Source organism: Natrix helvetica, assembly GCF_964273705.1.
Source record: "Natrix helvetica genome assembly, chromosome: 3".
In the NCBI taxonomy this organism is placed as follows: domain Eukaryota; kingdom Metazoa; phylum Chordata; class Lepidosauria; order Squamata; family Natricidae; genus Natrix; species Natrix helvetica.
The window spans coordinates 104,269,571-104,290,547 of record NC_138549.1 but is presented as its reverse complement, the minus strand read 5'-3'; the positions used below and the strand labels follow the sequence as shown (position 1 = coordinate 104,290,547).

The 20,977-nt window shown below is 37.2% G+C and overlaps 1 protein-coding gene across 2 annotated transcripts in view; it reads left to right on the top strand.

Moving 5' to 3' along the window:
* The window catches only part of PGM1 (phosphoglucomutase 1), a 35,497-nt gene extending 15,709 nt beyond the window's left edge, over nt 1-19,788 (top strand). The window contains exons 2-12 of one of the 2 annotated variants that reach the window (XR_014174876.1): nt 2,216-2,378; nt 5,896-6,042; nt 6,189-6,314; nt 7,318-7,508; nt 9,366-9,520; nt 10,881-10,996; nt 12,169-12,304; nt 14,385-14,568; nt 15,889-16,023; nt 16,924-18,178; nt 18,221-19,788. Coding sequence is in view for 1 of the 2 variants with exons in the window: in XM_081946894.1 (XP_081803020.1) it covers nt 2,216-2,378; nt 5,896-6,042; nt 6,189-6,314; nt 7,318-7,508; nt 9,366-9,520; nt 10,881-10,996; nt 12,169-12,304; nt 14,385-14,568; nt 15,889-16,023; nt 16,924-17,013 (1,443 nt within the window). In the remaining variant the exon portion in view is untranslated. Of the gene's footprint in view, nt 1-2,215; nt 2,379-5,895; nt 6,043-6,188; nt 6,315-7,317; nt 7,509-9,365; nt 9,521-10,880; nt 10,997-12,168; nt 12,305-14,384; nt 14,569-15,888; nt 16,024-16,923 lie in introns of both variants that reach the window. The other variant, XM_081946894.1, reaches the window with a different exon arrangement.
* Nucleotides 19,789-20,977: the final 1,189 nt, after the last annotated feature.

Here is a 20,977-nt window from a genome sequence, read left to right as displayed (position 1 = left end):
ATTTACAATCGTACGCATGTCTTCAATGGATAGCTGGAGAAAATGAAGGTTGAAATGTGCATGTCTGAAGTGCAAATTGTAAGTGACACCAATTTCCACCTTCACATCCAACTTGATCCTAAATGAGAAAGTCATAACTTATGTAGAGTCGGGGCAGGCTATCAGTATAGCCTATCTCTTACAGAAGCCTCCTGAATACAGCTAGTTGAGTCGAAGCTCACATACCTCACATTCCACAGGGCCAGCAGACAGTCATGATGGTCTTTTTACTCTAATAGGAAAACACCAGAAACACCAAAATAACTGTGTGCAAGAATGGGTGGGTGGAAGAAGAAACCTGCAAATATAAAAACATCTAAATGTTAAATCTCCCCAGAGATTTTTAAAAAATGCTTCAAAGAGTTAATTTAATTTTTTTAATTAATTTCATTGTAGTGATTAGAATGTATCTATTCCATTTGGGAGGAATCTCTGATCACTTGGAATGTTGTAGATTGAGTCTCAGACCCATGTGCCCTCTTTAGCAAGTGAATAGAATTTGAGAATGGGGTTAAAAGCAGCAGCATACATGCTCCAAATTGGGACCCATGCCAAGTGCCTGTTCCTACTAGTTGAGCTTGAAGCATAGCTTCCATAATTTTGAGGTCCCATACCCACATTCATGTGTTTACAGACACATGAAAGTAAATTAGCATCTTAGTTTATTTTATAAATGAGATGTTGCTGCTTACTGTAGGAGCTCAAAGATAAACCAGACAGGAAACATGATCAGATAAGCTAATTCTACTTTATTGTAAAGCTACAATAATGGAATCTTAAAAGTCTGAAAGTACAAATCTCCCAGTGACCATTTTAATAGGCTGATCTATTAGGGCAGGTCTTCCCTAAATTTCTTTTTCTGACTATTAAGCAAGGGGGGCTTCCCCCTTCTTTCGACTAATCATTTCCTAGGCAACAACTCTTTGCCTTATCAATTCCTCAAGGCAGGGGTGAAATTCATCAGGTTCTGACAGGTTGTGAAGAACCGGTAGCGGAAATTTTGAGTAGTTCAAAGAACCAGCAAATACCACCTCTGGCTGGCCCCAGAATGTGGTGAGAATGGAGATTTTGCAGCATCCTTCCCCTGGACTGGGGTGGGAATGGAGATTTTGCAGTATCCTTCCCTTGCCATGTCCACCAAGCCACGCCCACAGAACAGGTAGTAAAAAAAATGAATTTCACCACTGCCTCAAGGTCATCTTCACGTATCATTATATAACAGAAGTAGAGGGTAACAGGTTTGTTTGTTTGTTTGTTTGTTTATTTATATCTATCTATCTATTTATTTATTTATTTATTTATTTATTTATTTAATTTCTAGACTGCCCCCTCTCCCCGAAGGGACTCGTTTAGCTTTGGGGAAGAGGTTGGACAATAATTTCAGTCAGTTTACTTTTCTATATTTTAAGCTTGTTTATCAGATGCAGTATAGCTTAGAAGTATGCATATTTGGTGTGAAGTTACAGCAAAGACAAAAAGAAATATGGTTTAATAGCTTAAACACTTATAAATGACACATTTATTGAAAACCTTGACTTTATGAGGATATTTTAATCATCAAAATTTACTTGAATAATATTTTCTTGTTTTAGATTAGTTTACTAGAACATGAAGGTGCTGTTAAATATCCAGAGTTTTTTGAGCATATAGTTTTAGAAATTAGTTTAAAAATAAGCTAAAGAATAATACAAACTTAGTAACTGATGAGAGATTACGCTGGTAGTGTGAGTCCCTGGGTTTAGAAGCCCTTCTTTTAAGGACAACCAATAGTTAAGAATGTAGCAAAATTTGAGTTAAATACACAATGGTTCAAGTTCATTACACAATACCAACTTTACAATATTATATAACAATACTGTTCCACTTAAGGACAGATTTTTGGAAAAGAATTTGTTCTTAAACTGGGAACTACCTTTATAGTAGCCAATAGAGTTGTTTGAAATGAAGCAAATTTGTTGTGCCTAATTTGGTAAATGGAACAAATACTTAAAATAAAGAAACATGTAAATGCTTTTGTCTGCCCAATTTTTTTAATAGGGTGTCAAATGTGAAAGAAACACTGGCTGTTGTAAAAGCTGAAGAAAACATTGGTAAATATTGCAATCTAAAAAAAAGCAACTTTTTGTGTCTTCTAACACCTTTTGTGAGTTTTGCTTTTCTTCTGTTCTTGTTTTAGATTGGCCGGTTAGTAATTGGACAGAATGGAATTCTTTCTACTCCTGCAGTCTCCTGTATTATTAGGAAAATAAAAGCCATTGGTGGTATAATTTTGACAGCAAGTCATAACCCTGGTGGACCGAATGGAGATTTTGGCATTAAATTCAATACTTCAAATGGAGGTAAGTAATTCTAATCTTCTCATCTCCATTCTTCCCAAGTTAACTTCTCTCCTACTCTTAAGTTGAATGTGTAGACATTGCCCATCTATTGTTGCACTGCTGACTATGGTACATTTATGATTTGGATCTGTTGAAGGAATCCAGTTGGGTTTCTAGAGGAAAAATATTTAACCGAAGGAAAGACAAGGAAGGAAAGACCTAAAGACACAAGTGCCTAGGCTACTCTTTCTGAAATGTATACTTTGTATCACTTTCTGCTAGAATTTATATTTAATCACTCTTACTATATATCATATATTAATAAAAAGTTAGAAGCAGTGTTTGCATGTACAATTATACTCTTTCTTCCACAACCAGTGATCTCCTGTCTAGGCCTGCATAGAAATAGGGAGCCCTTGGGGAAAAATAAAAAAATTGTAGAAGAAAAATGTTGCATTTTCTCCCTTCCATTTCTCATTTTTCTAAATTTTTATGAACGTTACCACTTTTTCGGTCCCTCTCTATGTCTACTCGGTTTTTCTGACTCTTTACAACTCTTAGGCCACATACATAAAGTCCTTGGGTTATAGCCACTCATTCAGTGACCATTCAAAGCTACAATTGCCCTGAACAAGGGGGAACCTATGACAGGTCCTCAAAGTTGTGGCTGTTGTGGCGTCCCTGCCATGATTGTAGTCTGGGCACTTGATAAACGCAGCTCACATTTACAATGATTGCAGTTTCATCCTGCGGTCATGTAATTAGCATTTGCAACCTTGTCTGCCAGCTTCCAATCAAGCAAAATCATTGGGGAAACCTTCAGGCAGTTGCAAGTTGCTCCTGTAAATTGCTCTTAGTCCAGTCACTTTTTCTCCTGAGAAGCCCTCAGGTGGCAGGGAAATGTTATACTCCAGGGTGCCTGCTAGCCTACCTGCACTTGCACTTACCATAGTACCAACTCACCTGCTTGTGCACCTGCCTGTACACTCTCCTGCCTGGTGATAGCATCTGCACTCGCATCTGCCCATAGCATTGACCCATACACTTGCCTACACTCCATAGCACTCACCCACCTGCCTGTACTTCTTAGCTACCAACCTGCTTGCAAACTGCCTAAAAAGGAAAATCTTGTAGCGACCCCAACTTGTGGCTCCTGACCACGTTTCACATTTACTTTGCTTGTTGGAAACTGGCTGGGAGTCACAAATTATGGTCATATAAGGTCTTTGCTTAATGATTTATGGTCTTTAATGACCATATTAATGAGGATTTCTGGGTTTGCCAACTAGTTGTATCACACTTTACAACCAATCCCTTTGTAACAGAAAATTCAGAACCAATTACTGTTGAGACTTGAGAGCTACTGATTATTAGAGCCGAAGTGGCACAGTGGTTAGAGTGAAGTACTTCAGGCTACTTTAGCTGACTGCCAGTTGCAGTTCGGCAGTTCAAATCTCACAGGCTGAAGGTTGACTCAGCTGCCTGGTGGATAAAATGAAGACCCAGATTGTTGGGGGGGCAATATGTTGACTCACTTAGAGCAAGTTGTAAAAGCACTATGAAGCAGTATATTATTCCAAGTGCTATTGCTATTAACTTCAACAATTCTGTAATAGTGTCTTTTCTAAGATACAATACAATACAATAGTAGAGTTGGAAGGGACCTTGGAGGTCTTCTAGTCCAAACCCCTGCCTAGGCAGGAACCCTATACTGTTTCAGACAAATGGCTATCCAACATCTTCTTAAAGACTTCCATTGTTGGGACATTCACAACTTCTGGAGGCAAGCTATTCCACTGATTAATTGTTCTAACTGTCAGGAAATTTCTCCTCCGTTCTAAGATGCTTCTCTCCTTGATTAGTTCCCACCCATTGCTTCTTGTTCTACCCTCAGATGCCTTGGAGAATAGTTTGACTCTCTCTTCTTTGTGGCAACCCCTGAGATATTGGAACACTGCTATCTTCCCTAGTCCTTCTTTTCATTAAACTAGACATACCCAGTTCTTGCAACCGTTCTTCATATGTTTTAGTCTTTAGTCATCTTTGTTGCTCGTCTCTGCACTCTTTCTAGAGTCTCCACATCTTTTCTACATCGTGGCAACCAAAACTAAATGCAGTGTAGCCTTACCAAGGCATTATAAAGTGGTATTAACACTTCATGTGATCTTGTTTCTATCCCTCTGTTTATGTAGCCTAAAACTGTGTTGGCTTTTTTTGGCAGCTGCTGCACACTGCTGGCTCATATTTAAATGGTTGTCCATTAGGACTCCAAGATCCCTCTCACAGTTACTACTATTGAGCAAGGTACCACCTATACTGTACCCATGCGTTTCATTTTTCTTGGCTAAATGTAGAACCTTACTCTTTTCACCATTGAATTTCATTTTATTAGATAGTGCCCAATGTTCAAGTTTGTCAAGATACTTCTGTATCTTAAGCCTATTTTCTGGAGTGTTGGCTATTCCTGCCAGCTTGGTGTCATCTGCAAATTTCTCCATTTATTCCCTCATCCAAATCATTGATGAAGATGTTGAAGAGTACTGGGCCTAAAACAGAGCCTTGGGGTATACTTCCCTCCATGTAGATGCAGTTCCATTGAGGACTACACGTTGAGTGTGGTTGATCAGCCAGTTACGAATCCATCTGGTGGTGATGCTGTCTAACCCACATTCTTCTACTTTATCTAGTAGTAGGTTATGGTCATAATCATATAATCAAGATCATAATCACTTCTTGTTTACCAAGGCACTTGCTATTGTCTTAGAAAAAAACCAAGTATATCAGGGGTGTCAAACTCGCATTGTCACGACGTTGTCATTTGATGTATCACACCTTTTTCCCCCTTCGCTAAACCAGGCATGGACGTGGCCATGGTTTGATGTATCCAGCCTGCGGGCTACGAGTTTGATAGCCCTGAAGTAGATTATATCTTTTTAAATAGAAATACAAAACATGATAGGGTTGTAATATTATTATTACACTATAACCTGCTGTAGAAGTTGTTGCTTACATCAAATTCCTCCTGACAAGAATTAAAGCTTTAATAAACTATTATTACTATTACACCCTCTTGTTGTTTAGCAAACTAGTTCCCTTCCAATGACCACATTTTTAATTAAACTGGTCATTACGTGAACACTGCCAGAGAAAGAGAGAAAGGCTATGAAGATCACTGATTGCTACCAAGTCATTCAGATAAATTTCTCTTGTACTGCTATGCTGGTATTATTCTGACACTGTCATGCATCGTTGTCAGGCACACAAATTTAGTCATAAATGCCTGCATTGATTGTAAAATGATTTTTATTACCATTTATTATGGTCATATTTGCAAATGGTTACTAATCAATGTAATTAAGGAGTGGGTGCATCACTGCTCCTATTACTTTGAATCATGATATTAAAACTTTTTATTATAGTTGTTTTTAGAATGTGATATATTATCTCTGTTAAGTTTACATACAACTCTGATAAAATGTCCTCCACTTCACAGCTTTTCTAGAAGTCTATTTGTCTCTTAAAATCTATTTCTTATTAGGGCCTGCTCCTGAAGGAATTACTGATAAAATTTTCCAAATTAGCAAGACTATTGAAGAGTATGCTATATGCCCAGATCTAAATGTCGACCTCAGTACAATTGGAAAGCAGCAGTTTGACTTGGAAAACAAGTTTAAACCATTTACAGGCAAGTAAAATCTGTTTCTTCCTTCATTAAAAGGGTTCCCACTTGCATCAGTAGCTTATAATATTTATCAAGGTGCTTGTTCAACAGCAGCGGATGCTTTGATCTGATTAGTTTCTTCAATTTAATTCTTTGCTTTTGTTTTTCAGTTGAAATTGTGGACTCTGTGGAAGCCTATGCAAATATGTTGAGGAATATTTTTGATTTTAGTGCACTGAAAGAACTATTGTCAGGTCCAAATCATCTAAAGATTCGGATAGATGCTATGCATGGAGGTATGTAAGATAATGTAAGTGCAGTAACTGTAAGCACTGGCTGCCAGTCTAACCCATAGATCATCTTGCAATTCCTTCCCTTTTCATATGCCTGGGAAAAAATAATCTATATTCTCCTATAGATTGGAATCATCCTTACATAAGTACATAACACACACACACACACACACCACTTCCCCATTATGGATGAAGTTTACTTCTGGTAGAGCTAGGGCAAGGAAAAGTTAGTTCATTCAGAGCTGCGGTGGCGCAGTGGTTAGGATGCAGTACTGCAGGCTACTTCTGTTGACTGCCGGCTGCCAGCAATTTAGCAGTTTGAATCTCATGAGGCTCAAGGTTGACTCAGCCTTCCATCCTTCTGAGGTGGGTAAAATGAGGACCCAGATTGTTGGGGACAATAGGTTGATTCTGTAAATTGCTTAGAGAGGGCTGTAAAGCACTGTGAAGCGATATATCTAATTTTAAGTGCTAATACTATTGCTATTTCTTTGGTGGCAGGTCATATCCTCTTCTTAATGTATAAGGATTATCATGTCGTTTTGTTTTTGTAAATCTTAATTATAGTATAGAATCTATAGTAATAGCAGAGCTATACTATGTCTTTACTGTAAACAATAACCCATTGAATATTTATAAACATTCACTTTTTCATATTTTTATTGATATGGGAAATCTATTTGAATAGCTTGGAGATAAAATCTTAATGGATATTAACTTTTGAAGCCCTAAAGCAGGGATTTTCAACCTTGGCAGCTTTGACATGTAGACTTCAACATGTCTGGCTGGATAATTTCAGGAGTTGAAGACCACAAATCTTAAAGTTGCCAAGGTTGGACACCTCTGCTCTAGAGAAAGAAACATTACAACCTACTAGATTTATGCTTATAGGCCTTCAAATCTGAATGGGAGATGGGGAAAAGAAGTTATCATTCATATTCCCCAAAATTTGTCACTACTTTAAAAATGATAATCTCATGTGTATTTTTATTCTTTGCTGAACCAGTTGTTGGCCCATACGTAAAAAAGATTCTCTGTGAAGAGCTTGGAGCAGCTGCTAATTCTGCTGTGAATTGTGTACCTCTTGAAGACTTTGGTGGTCACCATCCTGATCCAAATTTAACTTATGCTGCCGATCTGGTGCAGACCATGAAGACAGGAGAGTATGATTTTGGTGCGGCCTTTGATGGAGATGGGGTACGTATGTGCTTTTTGGATTTGTTTTTTCTTCTCTTTTGCAAACATGGAACATGCCAGGAAGCAGAATTGGATATATAGTTCATGCATGCCTAAGTAGTGGGACTGCCTTGATAGGAATAAATTGAATTCTAGTTGATAGCTTTACATCATAGTCTTGTTTGGGGAAACATGTTTGGTGTTGAATGTTAGAAAAGTATTCAAATTAACAGGTGACAAGCTATGAGAGAAATCATAATTATCAGCAAGTTATAAATTATATTATGTTTGTCTGCATTAGTTAAGGCTGCCATTCATGAGAGGCAGGGTTTGGTGTTGCTTGAAGGAGTGGAGGTCACAATTAAATTTTCTGAAGCGTATCAGAAGGCAGGATGGTGACTCTTTGGATTTCCCAGAGGAGCATGGCTAAATTATTTGATTCTTCTTTGGAGAGTTTTAAGGGTAGGATGAGAATAAGAACCTTTCAGAGGTGAACAATTCCCATTAACATCCTTAAAAATCATTTAAACTTGAACTAAAAGCTTGCTCCCAAAATTCAACTAGGTTGCAATTGAATTTCAGCAACAGTATCTTGGGGATACTAGAAGACCACTTTGTCACAATTGTTTATTTAAACAAATTATTCATTTCAAACAAATTATAAGGCTTCCCATCTTTCTGCAATAACACTGAGCATCTACAATTACCAGTCCGAGATTACTTTATACCTAATTTACGGCAACCTTCCCTAACTCGCTATTCTTAGAATTGATATGGCCTCAAACGGTTTGAAGTTTAGGATAGTTGAGTTAAAGTCATGGAGTTAAAAAGTTTGGAATCTGGATATTCCAATTCCTATTATATTAAAAACCAAGTCTAAATAGAACATTTTTCAAAGAGTGCTGCTGAGCTGTCACAAATCCTTAAGGAATAAACACTGCATTAATCAATCCTGATACTGTAGTTTGTGCCATTTTCCATGTTTTTCATTTGGTAAAGAAAGTGCCATTCCAGTTACACATGCTATTAAGTGAATCCATGCTTCTTTTTTCTTTTCTTTTTACTCATGTTACCAGTGGCAAAATTGGTCTCAAACCCAAAATCTGCGGTGCAAATTTCTCAGCATTGCAGGAAAATTGCTATTCATTATTTCCCTTTTGTCTTCCAGCAATATACAGTATGTAAAATTAATAATGACATAACATTGCCTTAATTATAGGCTTTAGCACTCATAAATCATCTAAATATATGCATTTCAATTTAAAGATAGGGCTTCTGTTCTCTAATAATTGGATAATAGTTAAAAGACTGCAAACAAAATCTGCTAAAATTTTCCTTTACAGATGATTGTTAAAGATAGAGGAGTCCCACTTTTTTGTTTAGGTATTTACTTAAGGCAGTTATCATTTTTTGTTCAGTGAATATGAAAATACATTGCAAACTAAGGTATAAAATAACAGAAGAATTATTTACCAGTAGAAGGGAATATTTATAGCTCAGGGTTAACTTCAGGGTATTTGTTGCTCTCTAAACTTGGTAGTTTTCTTGCAGATGTTTCATTACCAAATGGTAATGTTATTAGCAAGCACTGATGAAACATCTGTAGGGAAAGAACCAAGCTCAGAGAGAATCAAGGACTCAAAATTACTTACTTTCTGGAACTACTGTAAAAAAAAACTGATTTAAAATGCTTAAAGAACAGTTCTATAGATTGGAGGTTTTTTTATAGAAAGGAATTGATCTCAGTTTTGTAGCCTCTGATAGCTTCAATTGGGTGCTTTTCAAATTGCAGACATAGCAGCCTAGGAGACCAGTTAGAATATGAAACCTTTCAACAAGGTAATTTCTGCCACCATTTTTTCTTAATGCTTTCATTAGGATCGCAACATGATACTTGGAAAACATGGGTTCTTCGTGAATCCTTCAGACTCGGTTGCTGTTATCGCTGCAAATATTTTTAGTATTCCTTATTTTCAACAAACAGGGGTTCGAGGATTTGCCCGAAGTATGCCTACAAGTGGAGCAATTGACAGGTAATTTAAAAAAAAAAAACAAGTAGAATAGCCTTTCTTACTGAGCTTGATTACAAGCAGGGACTGAGCAACAGTATCATTGATGGTCCCATCGTTTCCCATGTATCTTTTAGCCAGTTTAGTCTTGCGTCTAAGGCACCAGGTAAAAAGAAGACTAGGGGTTCTAGTCCCAATTTAGACATGAATGCCGGCTGGGTGGCTTTTTGCCAGTCACTCTCTCTCAGCCTAGAGAGAGTTGTTGTGGGGAAAATAGGAGGAAGGAGTATTAGGTATCTTTAATAAAATTACTTCTTTTAAAAAAAGGGCATTCTTAGAAAATTAAAATTGAGGCATGAGATCACCCACAATGAATCAGAATCACAAACGTGTGCAGAAGGTTCCTTGTGCCTGACCAGAAGATAAATGCAATTTTCATTTAAGAGCTAGACCAGGGGTGTCCAAACTTGGGAACTTTAAGACTTGTGGACTTCAACTCCCAGAATTCCCCAGCCAGCCATGCTGGCTGGGGAATTCTGGGAATTGAAGTCCACAAGTCTTAAAGTTCCCAAGTTTGGACACCCTGAGCTAGACCATCAAGATTAGATTTCCCCAGCTCAGTGCCGTTTCAGATGTGTTGGATTACAATTCCCATTTCTAAATAATGGCCAACCATTGTCCTGCTTTGGGGCAATGGGAGCTACAACCTATTCAGAAGAAATCAAGCTTATTCCATGCTCAGATTTAAGATGGTGAAATTTTCTCGTTAAGGTAGCTTAAGAATGAGGTTCCTTAGCTGTGACTATTAGGGTTTTTTTGATATTATAGTGCCACTTAAACCATTGTGTAGCTTAACATACCTGAACTGAATTCATTAAAAAAATATTAATTTAAGTTTTTTGTGCGGAGAAGTCCACCAATAAGGAACAATGTTAGAAATAAAATTAGGGGCATTTGGAAGAAAAAGAACAATAGTATTATTGCTAAGTATATTGGAACAGATCTTGGCTTCAAGAACCTGGATGGGCAGCCAGTGAAGTTATGACCTTTTTCTTTTCTTTTTAATGACAGAACTGGGCGAATAAACTACTTTTGATACTCTTCTCCAATTTCATATGTAGCTTCTATTCCTGAAACGTAGACAAATGGTTAGCATTCTTTAAAACGTGATTTCCCTCAGCAGTGTGCTTTAAAAGTTTGAAATGTGGATTATATTCAGCTTAATGCTGGCTACCTAATGACTGAGTACAATAAATATGAAAGGGATAACTTCTAAAATGGGATTTGTGATCTTGTTTATTAAATAAGATGCCCAACAGAAGTTCATGTGTTTCTACAGTAAGTCATTCATCAATAACAGGGCTATTATTCCTGTCTTTTGAAGGGTGGCCAATGCTACAAAGATTGCTTTATACGAAACTCCAACAGGTTGGAAGTTCTTTGGAAATCTGATGGATGCAAACAAACTCTCTCTGTGTGGAGAGGAGAGTTTTGGTACTGGTACGTAAACATTCCTACTATTAATTATTTTTGTTACAACATTAGTACCTCATATTTCTTCCCAAACCTCTAGACTTTTAAGACCAACAGAGAGCGCATTCATGTAATAGTGGCTAGATTTACACATTGCAAGAAGTTCAACTTTAGTTCCTTTGGCTTATCAACCAGGTGACAGGTAAATCCAGTTAGTGCTTTTTATGAAGCCTATTATGTGCTTTTGCAATCTATCTGAAACTAGACTTGACTTGTGCAACAAACTGTTATTACTGCAAGCCAGATTTTATTGTAAAGTTTGAAAAGCATGGCTTGGAGGCAAAATGCAACTCCCTTTTGTGATCCCTAGATTGGTGGACTCCAAATTGTTAAAAGACATTATAAATGTGCTAAGTACTGCCAAACACTGCTTTTACCCTTGATGTCCCCCTACCCATTCCCAATAGGGCCCTTACTCTTACTGCTTTAGAGCAGTAGCCCTTGACATGCCACTCAAAGCCTGGTGTGGCCCTCAAGCCAACATAAGTTGTTCAGCCTTAGCTTAGCATGACAGATGAATTTAGCCACTACCTGTGAAGTAAGACAGAGTGGTGGGCTGAGAATAATGGATTAAAATCTGTTTTATCCGATCAACAGAATTTAGATTGAAAATGTTTCTGTAGAGTAATAATTAAAAGTAAACTAATGTGTTCCCATGAAATCTGAATTCTTTGTAATAGCAAATAAGGTATGAAATCTGCAGAATATTAGTTCCCATATTTTAATCATACATCTGATATTTGTTAGTGAAACATTACATAGCTAGATTTTCTATTTGTCTGATTTTTTTCCTGTAGTAACATCTACTACTTCTATTTATGTGCTTGGATGTTGGGGGGTAGGTAGGGAGGGTATCATTCTGTTTCAAAAGTGGAGAGAGACAGGCCTGACATGTTTATTTATAAGATATACAGTATATTACCACCCATCTTATGCAACATCACTGTGGATGGCTCCTAAACCACTATAAAAACATAAAAGTCCGTATGGCCCTGTGTCATTCAGTACTTTAAAGGTGGTCCATACCTAGTAGGCCATCTACCTGGTGGGCCACAGGTTATCCAATCCTCCTCTGTTCCATCATTCTTCACATAGATGAAGGATTGATTCCATTTATATGTTGTTTATCTGTGTTGCAGGATCAGATCATATTCGTGAAAAAGATGGTCTCTGGGCAGTGTTGGCATGGTTGTCGATTATAGCTACCCGAAAACAGAGCGTGGAATCAATCCTGAAAGATCACTGGCAACAATATGGGCGGAATTTCTTCACAAGGTAGTAATTTCATAGATTTGAGTTGTGTTTCATTAGAATGGCTAAAATCTCTTCAGCTTCCATGGAATAATCTAATTAAAGGACACACATTCTTGGGAATCAAGAATTCTGTTTTTAACATTCCAAATTAGAGATATAGAAGCTTTGTGAATGTTTCAGGTTCCCACAATATATCGGACTTGCTTTTCTTCTATTTGCTGTGGATTTCTAATTTATATCTAGAACTGTTGGATGATTAATTTTAAAAAACCCTGCAAAAATGTCACATTGCAAAATTTTGTAATATCAACACAATTTTCTTAATTGTCCCGTTATTGGAGTGGCTCAGGAATTCTGGAGTTGAAGTCCATAGGTCATAATGGGGCCATAGTTGTCCACCCCTGCTTTACGTTGATTTCCATCTACTACAACCCTGTGATGATGTTACAAAATTATGCACTGTCTTTATAGAAAGTAGCAGTCTTAGGTAACTCCGAAGATACATGGAGAAGATACATGGTTTGTGGAAGGGAGAATTTACCATGTTGTCTGCTCGTTCAGTGTGGCTAGTTTAGGAAGCACAATGTGTCTGTTTTTCGCCTATGTACTCAGCATTCCCCTCACATAAATATCACCTTTGCTATTGTGCTGCTGTACTTTCTGGGCTACTTCAGGGACATGTTTGCAGAGTGAGATATTTTTAAAAAACACAGCATATCTAATACTTCCATTGAATCCAAAGGGCCCCTATTACTTTGAAGTAATGGAAGGAAAGAGGTCTCTTAAGTGTGGATTTTATCTCTCCCCATGGATTCACTTTCTTGAACTTCCCTAGCTTCTTAATGTTGGTCATACCATGACTATATTTGTGACTATGAATATAGTGCATATCTCAGCAGGTTACAGTGCCTGGCTGATCTCATCTTACCTAGGGAACTAAACGGGGAGAGTCTTGCATGGTGTATGAAGCAGAGACCACTAAGGAATCCCAGGGCTAGAGGCTAGAATGAGAAGGTGAAACCTCCTGGATGAAGGCAACAGCAAAGCGGGTCTTATTGTTCCGTCTTACTGAAAATTACGTAGAAGTACCCATACGTTTCACTTGGAGTCAAGCTCAGTTTGGAAAAGGCTTTACCAACCATTACATGCCAAAAAGTGGCCATTATATATAGAGATTCTTTATTACAGTCTTTATTCTAGGATGTAAAACTTATGGCAAACATAAAACTAATATTTATGAATTAATTTAAGTAAGCATATCAGTCAAATTGTTGCCCATCGTACATATTGGCATGACAAAATGTATACTTGAAGAAATTGAGTGTCTTCTGAGTCAGAAAGTAAGAGTTATAAATAAAACGTATAGGAATGGTCAGGGAATTTAGTTCAATAGGAATGTCGGCTGGCAGGCACCAGGAGACGTGCTTTTGCTGCTGTAGCCCCTGCCCTTTGGAACATCCTTCCTTCAGAGACCATATGGCCCCGACCCAATTGCCCTTTTGCAAGGCCTTAAAAGCTTGGCTAGACCCCAGGCCTGGAGTCCCGAATGTGTCAAGAACACTGTTTCTTAGTTGTACTCATAATTGTCCCAGGTGCTGTGTATATTCATTTTTGTACTGCTTTAAACTGATTTAATTGTTTTAGAATTGTTCACTGCCCAGAGTCACTACACTGAGTGGGAAGCTATACTAATTAGTTAGTTAATTAATTAATTAAAATGTATGCACGTACAGTACATACAGATACACATATATGTTAAACATTTTCATCTATCTTTTTTCATAAAATAGTCACATGTAATTCTAAATTTAATATATAAATATCCATGAAATGATCTTACTCAAACTTAGAACACAACAACAGCTAAACACCAGTTTGCTGGGAGAGAAATAAGGCCAGTTGGGGAGGGGGGAGAAATACAATTCTATCATTTATTTTAAATAATGCTAATTAATGCTTGATTTGACCTGCAGCATCCTAGCTCTTCCATTTTCTGCCCGAAAAGAGGAATAAATGATTGCATACAAAGTTTTAAAACAAAACAGGGGATTGGATGGCCAGTTGCTGTCTTTTACGATCAAACTTTCCTGACTATTCCTAGATATGATTATGAAGAGGTGGATGCTGATGGTGCTAACCGGATGATGAAAGATCTAGAGACTCTGTTCTTTGACCGGTCCTTTGTGGGCAAGAAGTTGTCAGCTGGTGACAAATCATTCATTGTGGAAAAAGCTGATAATTTTGAATACAGCGATCCTGTAGATGGAAGTATTTCAAGGAATCAGGTTGGCAAAATGTTTAAACTGGAAGCTTTAATATCTGGGGAAAATATTCTTCTTTTACCAATATATTTAACAATGTTATTTTTATCCCTATGCATACTTTAGTAAAATTAAACAAAGTTCAAATTAAGTTATTTTTATTCGCAGTTGCTGTAAAAGTGAAAAGAACTTTTACCTGGATTTCTTACCTGTTTAAAGAATTCAGATGGATGATGATTATGATGAGAGTGATGATGATTATTTACAGCATAGTAGAAGGACTGATAATTACCATTTGGTATTTAGAAATTAATAAAACTTTACTAATAAATAGCTTTCTATATATGTCACTATTGATAGCAGTAATTTAGCAAAACAAATCATAACATACCATATTTTAACATTCACTAGTTACTAGTATCTAGTTGGCCTTGGCTGATACTGAAAAAAATGAACGAAGTTGGACTATCAATATGAGAACAGAAATCTACCTGAAGATTCCAGTCTATAGACTAGACTGGGAATTAGACCAAAAATAAATGCTGACAGATCCGTATTGTTGCTATCAACACATTAATATTGACAGCAGGCAATGAACTCAATGTAAGGGAGATGTTACCAAAATCCTAGCAATAACAGGAATATTTTCTTTGCTGTGATTCTGATTCTATTGCTTATTTTAATTAAAGCTTGGCTAGCCTTGGTGTCTTATTCTGAAAGGATATGGCCCAGATAAATTATATCTACCATTGCCAGAATCCTACGTTTGCTGAACTAGTTTGATCAAAACATATAAAGATACTTAAGAAATGTAACTTATTTGGGAAAGAATGGTATATAACTCTGATGGCGAACCTATGGCATGTGTGCCCGAAGTGGCATGCAGAGCCATGACGCCTGGTACATGCATCGTCGTCCATTCCTCTTCTGGGTTTCTGGTGCACATGCGCGTGCGACAATCAACTTGCCTGTGTGCATGCGCACCAGCCAGCTGATCATCGTTCATGCATATGCACCAGAAACTGGAAGACCAGTTGGCTAGTGTGCATGAATGTGCCGGAAACCAGAAGTTCATTTCCCAGCACGTGCATGCCCTCTGGGCCGCTCCTCAGCTCGGTGCCAAAAAGGTTTGCCATCACTGGTACATAAAATACGTAAATTAATGTTTAATTGCTACATGTTTTGAAGCCCTTGCAGCTCTGCATAGCAAAATAACAATTAAGAACCTATCTTTTCTTTTCAAGCATATTATTAAGATTTCCATATAATAGCAAGAAGTCAATGACATTTTTTTAATAGAATAGATTTCCCTGAAATTCTTTTTCTTTCCTTCTTTCTATTCAGGGTTTGAGGCTCATCTTTGCTGATGGCTCTCGCATCATTTTCAGACTTAGTGGCACAGGAAGTGCTGGAGCAACTGTGCGACTGTATATTGACAGCTATGAAAAAGACGCACCAAAAATATATGAGGATCCACAGGTAGGTTGAATTGCCAAGCTCTCATCTTTTCAGGGTTTTTTCCCTAGATAATCTTTTTCATGCGTGTAAAATCACTGAAAATGTTATTAGTATCAGAGTCAGGAATCTATGTTACTTAAGTTATTGGGTCATAGATGTATTGGTTGCGCTGATGCTGTAATTCTAATTTGTAAACATTCCTGTTGCAACCAATGGATCAATACTGCAACGAAAGGAGACCCTGCACTTATGGGAAGCAGGAAGAAAAATAAAGCAATTAGGACTTATTTTGCTTTGTGAGCTATAGGAAATATTAAAGGCTTCTTTTGTATCTCTGATTGCAAGAATTACTGTATGCTGAATGCTTCCAGAATTCCTATTTCATAGTGTGACAATTTGAAACTTGTTTACCGAATTAAAGCTATGCAGGAGTGTTGGCAGGGTGTCTGCAGGATCTGGTCAGAAATGTCAAGGTAACAGCCATGATGTTGCCTGATGCTCATTTTTAAAAAAGGAAGCATTGATTACAGTTATGGCTGCCATCTTTGACCACACCCAGCAGACATTCTAGTGTGACAGTGTCCATTCAGGTTTCTAGAATCCTAGTTTGATGTGAAGAATTCTGAAGAATAGCAAGTAGATGGTTGTAGGAGACAGCCAGGCTGAACCTGAGGGCAGAGTTAAACACATCATCAGTTGGAGTCTATCCCCCCCCCCCCAAATTCATTGACTCTTATCTGGCCCTAATTCACCTGATCATTAGTAAGTCAGAGTCTTATATATAGGTAGAATGAAATATACTCATAGTACTGTAGTTTTGAGCTCCACCCTGGCTCCTGGCTCCTTGAACCTGACATTGATTTCCAAAATCTTGACCAATGTTCCTCTTCATTTTTCTTTCTTTCTCTTTTTTTTTGGTAGGTCATGTTGGCTCCTCTCATCTCTATTGCACTGAGCCTTTCCCAGCTTCACGAGAGAACTGGCCGCACAGGACCTACCGTCATTACATAATGTAACACTTGAAGCCATCTGAATAGAAACAGTTTGGGTAGCTGGCTGCTCCCCATCGGAATCTGCTAATCTTACCCCCAGTGATCAATTATCTCCATTCTCTCCTTCTCCCCACCTTAACACTGTATCCAAAAGCATTAATAATCTGCTAAAAGGGTAGACATGATATTACAAGTTTACACTAAGTGTATGCTGATAGACATTATCTTTTTAGTGTTATCTATTACTGGTCTATGTTGCCTTTTGTTTTAAGTAATCATGGAAAAGATTACTGTAAAAATAGCAGGACTAAATAACAATATAACTTTATCAGGTGTGATCCAAACTGCCTCAGCACACAATGTGGGTGTGTATGTGTAGGTGGGTACGTATCCATATATTTGTGGGCAACATGCAGTCTTTTTAAGTTTTGTCCCTCTAAAATTGCAATCACTGTGAATTGGTCCCCCTGAAATGAATACCTATGATTTCCTGTACAAATATTCAATTGCGTCTTCTGGACAAAATAAATCATCAATATATACAAAGTTAATCATATTAAATAAAATAAAGCAGTGTAACTTGAGTGAGTTCAATTTTCAAAAATGGAATTATGTATTGCGCGCATACGATGCATCAACCAGGATCTCTGAAAAATGACACCCCCGGCTGCCAGTAGAGTATGAGCATATTCATCTCATGCATTGCCGTTGCTTGTCACATTATTATTTATAACATATCTAAGAGGGGCTTGGCTTTCACACACATGTATCTTCACATGCAAGTCCCAGCCTGCAATCTCATAATCTTGGCCTTTGCTTTACTGCTGGATGAGATTATACATAGAGATATAGTTATTCTTCAACTCCCATTATTTTGTATTTTCTCCTATCCCTTTACTGTTCAAATAGTTCCCATCAGATAGTGATGCAATTTTTCATTTCCTCCACACTTACAAATGTTTAGCTTTGGCTCCTCCTTCCATCCTTTTTCTTTTCAGGAGGGAATTTTGCAGGGTAACTATGCAAATAAAGTTACCCAAAGGAGAAGAAACCTTCATGAAATTGTTTCTAGTAGGCAGAGAATGAAAGCATGGGTAAACATGGAGTTGTATTAATTTATGGGATAACTGGCACTCTTGTGTCTATGGAAATTCCCAGTCACCCAGGTCGTGGTTGTCCCAAAGGTGCTTTTTCAAAAGGCAACTTTCAGTTGCTTTTTGAAAAAGCACCTTCAGCACTCCTGTGGTCTTTGTACAATTGTAGCGGAATACACTCATAGATGAACCTTGTCCAGCATCCAAATGAGACAATTAAGTAAAAGCTTATGTGACAAGCAGTGAAGATGTTGAATTACGACTGGGAAAACCCAGGATCTAGTTATACTCAGTCGCAGAAGTCACAAATAACTTTGGGCCGGTCACTGTCTCTCAACCCAACTTTCCTCATTCAGTTGTGCTAGGATAAATATAGGGAGATCCTCATACAGAGAGTCGTCAAGTAATGACCACAATTGTGACTGGCAACTGTTGTTAAGCGACCCAGTCATTAAGCCAGACATCACATGACAACGACTTACAAACTCACTTCCACTATGATTGTTATGCAAATCGTCCACCATTAAATGAGATGTCACATGATTGTGACTTGAGATTTTATTGCCAGCTTCTCCATTGACTTGTCGGAAGCCAACTGTGAATCATTCAAATGATGATTGTGTGACTGCAGGATGTTGTGACAATTGTAAATACCACTCCGCTATGAAGCACTTGAATCTCCATCATGTGACTGCAGGGATACTGTGACGACCGTAAATGAGACGATTGGTCCTAAAGTTACTTTTTCAGCACTGTCATGACTTTGAACTGTCACTAAATGAGGCAATCATTAAGCAAGAATTACCATATTTTTTGGAGTATAAGACACCAAGATTTTGAAGAGGCAAATTTAAAAAAAAAGTTTTTGCACTCTGCAGACCTCCCCAAAACAGCCTGTATTTTGTGAAAATGGGCCTGTTTTTTGTCAAAAAAAAAGGGGCATGCAGAGCCTTTAGGAGGATTGTAGAGTGCTCCTGAGGACTGGAGGGGCCAAAAATGAGCAAAAAATGACCCACTTTTCACTCATTTTTGCCCTCCCCAATCCCCAAGAGCACTCTGGAAGCCTTCTAAAGGCTATGCACAACCATTTTTGCAAAGGGCGCGGGGTTTCGGGAAGCCAAAAATGCTGTATTCAGTGTATAAAATGCACCCAGATTTTCACCCTCTTTTCTGAGGGAAAAAGGTGCGTCTTATACTCCGAAAAAATATGGTAACTGTAGAAGCCAGTTTGTAGAGAAAGTGGGATATAAATATAATAAATATAAGATTATAATAATAAAATATAAATTATGTGAGAGAAAACACTATCAGGTTGCGCAGAAATCACTACTCATAATGCTCAAATGCTTGGTTTTGTTCTTAAACAGCAGTTGCTGCTGAATGCAAAATCATAATAGTGATAGTAACATTATATAACAACAGGAGCATGGCTGTTTGTTAAATCTCTTCATTGAATCTGATACGAGAAATGAAGGCGTGCCTTTTGGAATCTAATGTCTAAGCTATGGAATTGTTTTATAAAGGATTTGTTATACATACTGGAGAGGTTTTCTTTTTACAGTGCAACCTGTCATTTTTTATGTGCAAAGAATTACCTTTTTCATATCAGTTGGTGTTTGGACAAAAGATGTTACATTTGCTAGCCCTGAGGGATTACGTAAATAAGTAAATTCATTTTATGTAAGGTTTGTGCGTGCATATGTATGAGTATGCGTGTGTTTGTTTATAGGACCTCTCATCCCCACGTTAAAATAGACACAATTCTATAGGTTGTCATTTTTCTTCTTAATTTTTCTTATGTTCATATTCCTAACTATGGAAATATATGGCTACCATATGGATGCCATACAGTAATATTATTTCATTGTAAAATTTTAGAGTCTCTAGTATTTTATCTTCTTTCTAAGCTACATAGAAATCATATCATATCTTGATTATGGCCGTAGACCAGTATAGCTAAGCTGCTGTATAATGCATTTGACACATCCCTTCCTATCTCAACATTTTGTTCAAAGTACAAACCAAGTACTAAAATCTATTTTGATGTTTTGAATTGATATACAATCAAGTTCCTTGGGTACTTTAATATTAACAGGTTATGTTGGTGTGTAGGGCCATAATAAAACCTTGATTTGATTTGATGATATTGACAAGAGTCTAATAAACACTATTCTACCATTCTTAGCATTATTAATATTAACTATTCCTGTGGTTTGGAAGTTATTTCTGTTCATGAAGTCTACTGGAGCAGTTGTCTTTCTTGTAGCCACTGGTGACTCATTGAAATAATGCACATAAACAAGGTGGAGTACACAATGAGGCAATCTAAAATAATTATCCATGGATTTCTACGTCCTGCAAAGGACCAGAATCATTTCTTTCATTTTTATTTACTGATATGTTCAAACCTAATAATGAATGGTAACATATATCTCACTTCATTCTGACTACTAATAATGCAAGTTACAATTCCTTAACAAATGGGCATTTGCAAAGGTAGTTACATCATATGATGCAATTGGGGAATATTATTTTAAACATGATCAAAATGTTAAATTTGTGTGCGTCACCTATTGACCAATTCTAAACATCTTAATGCTGTGACATCATTCTAATTTAGTTTAGGATTATATGTATGTTTGAAAGGAATTCTCATAATGTTCCAAGTATTGACAGGGATAATTTTGCAACACTCACTTATCTTTAAATATATTTGGATGACCTTTACTTTTATAAATGATTTTCTGATCGGATGATGACCAGCACATTACTTAATATTGATGTATTCATCTTTATTTTTTTGTACCCTGAATTACTTAAACTCATTCACTTAAAATCTGAGTGAAATAAATTGGAAGCAGAACATAGCATCATGGTTCCAGCTTAAGA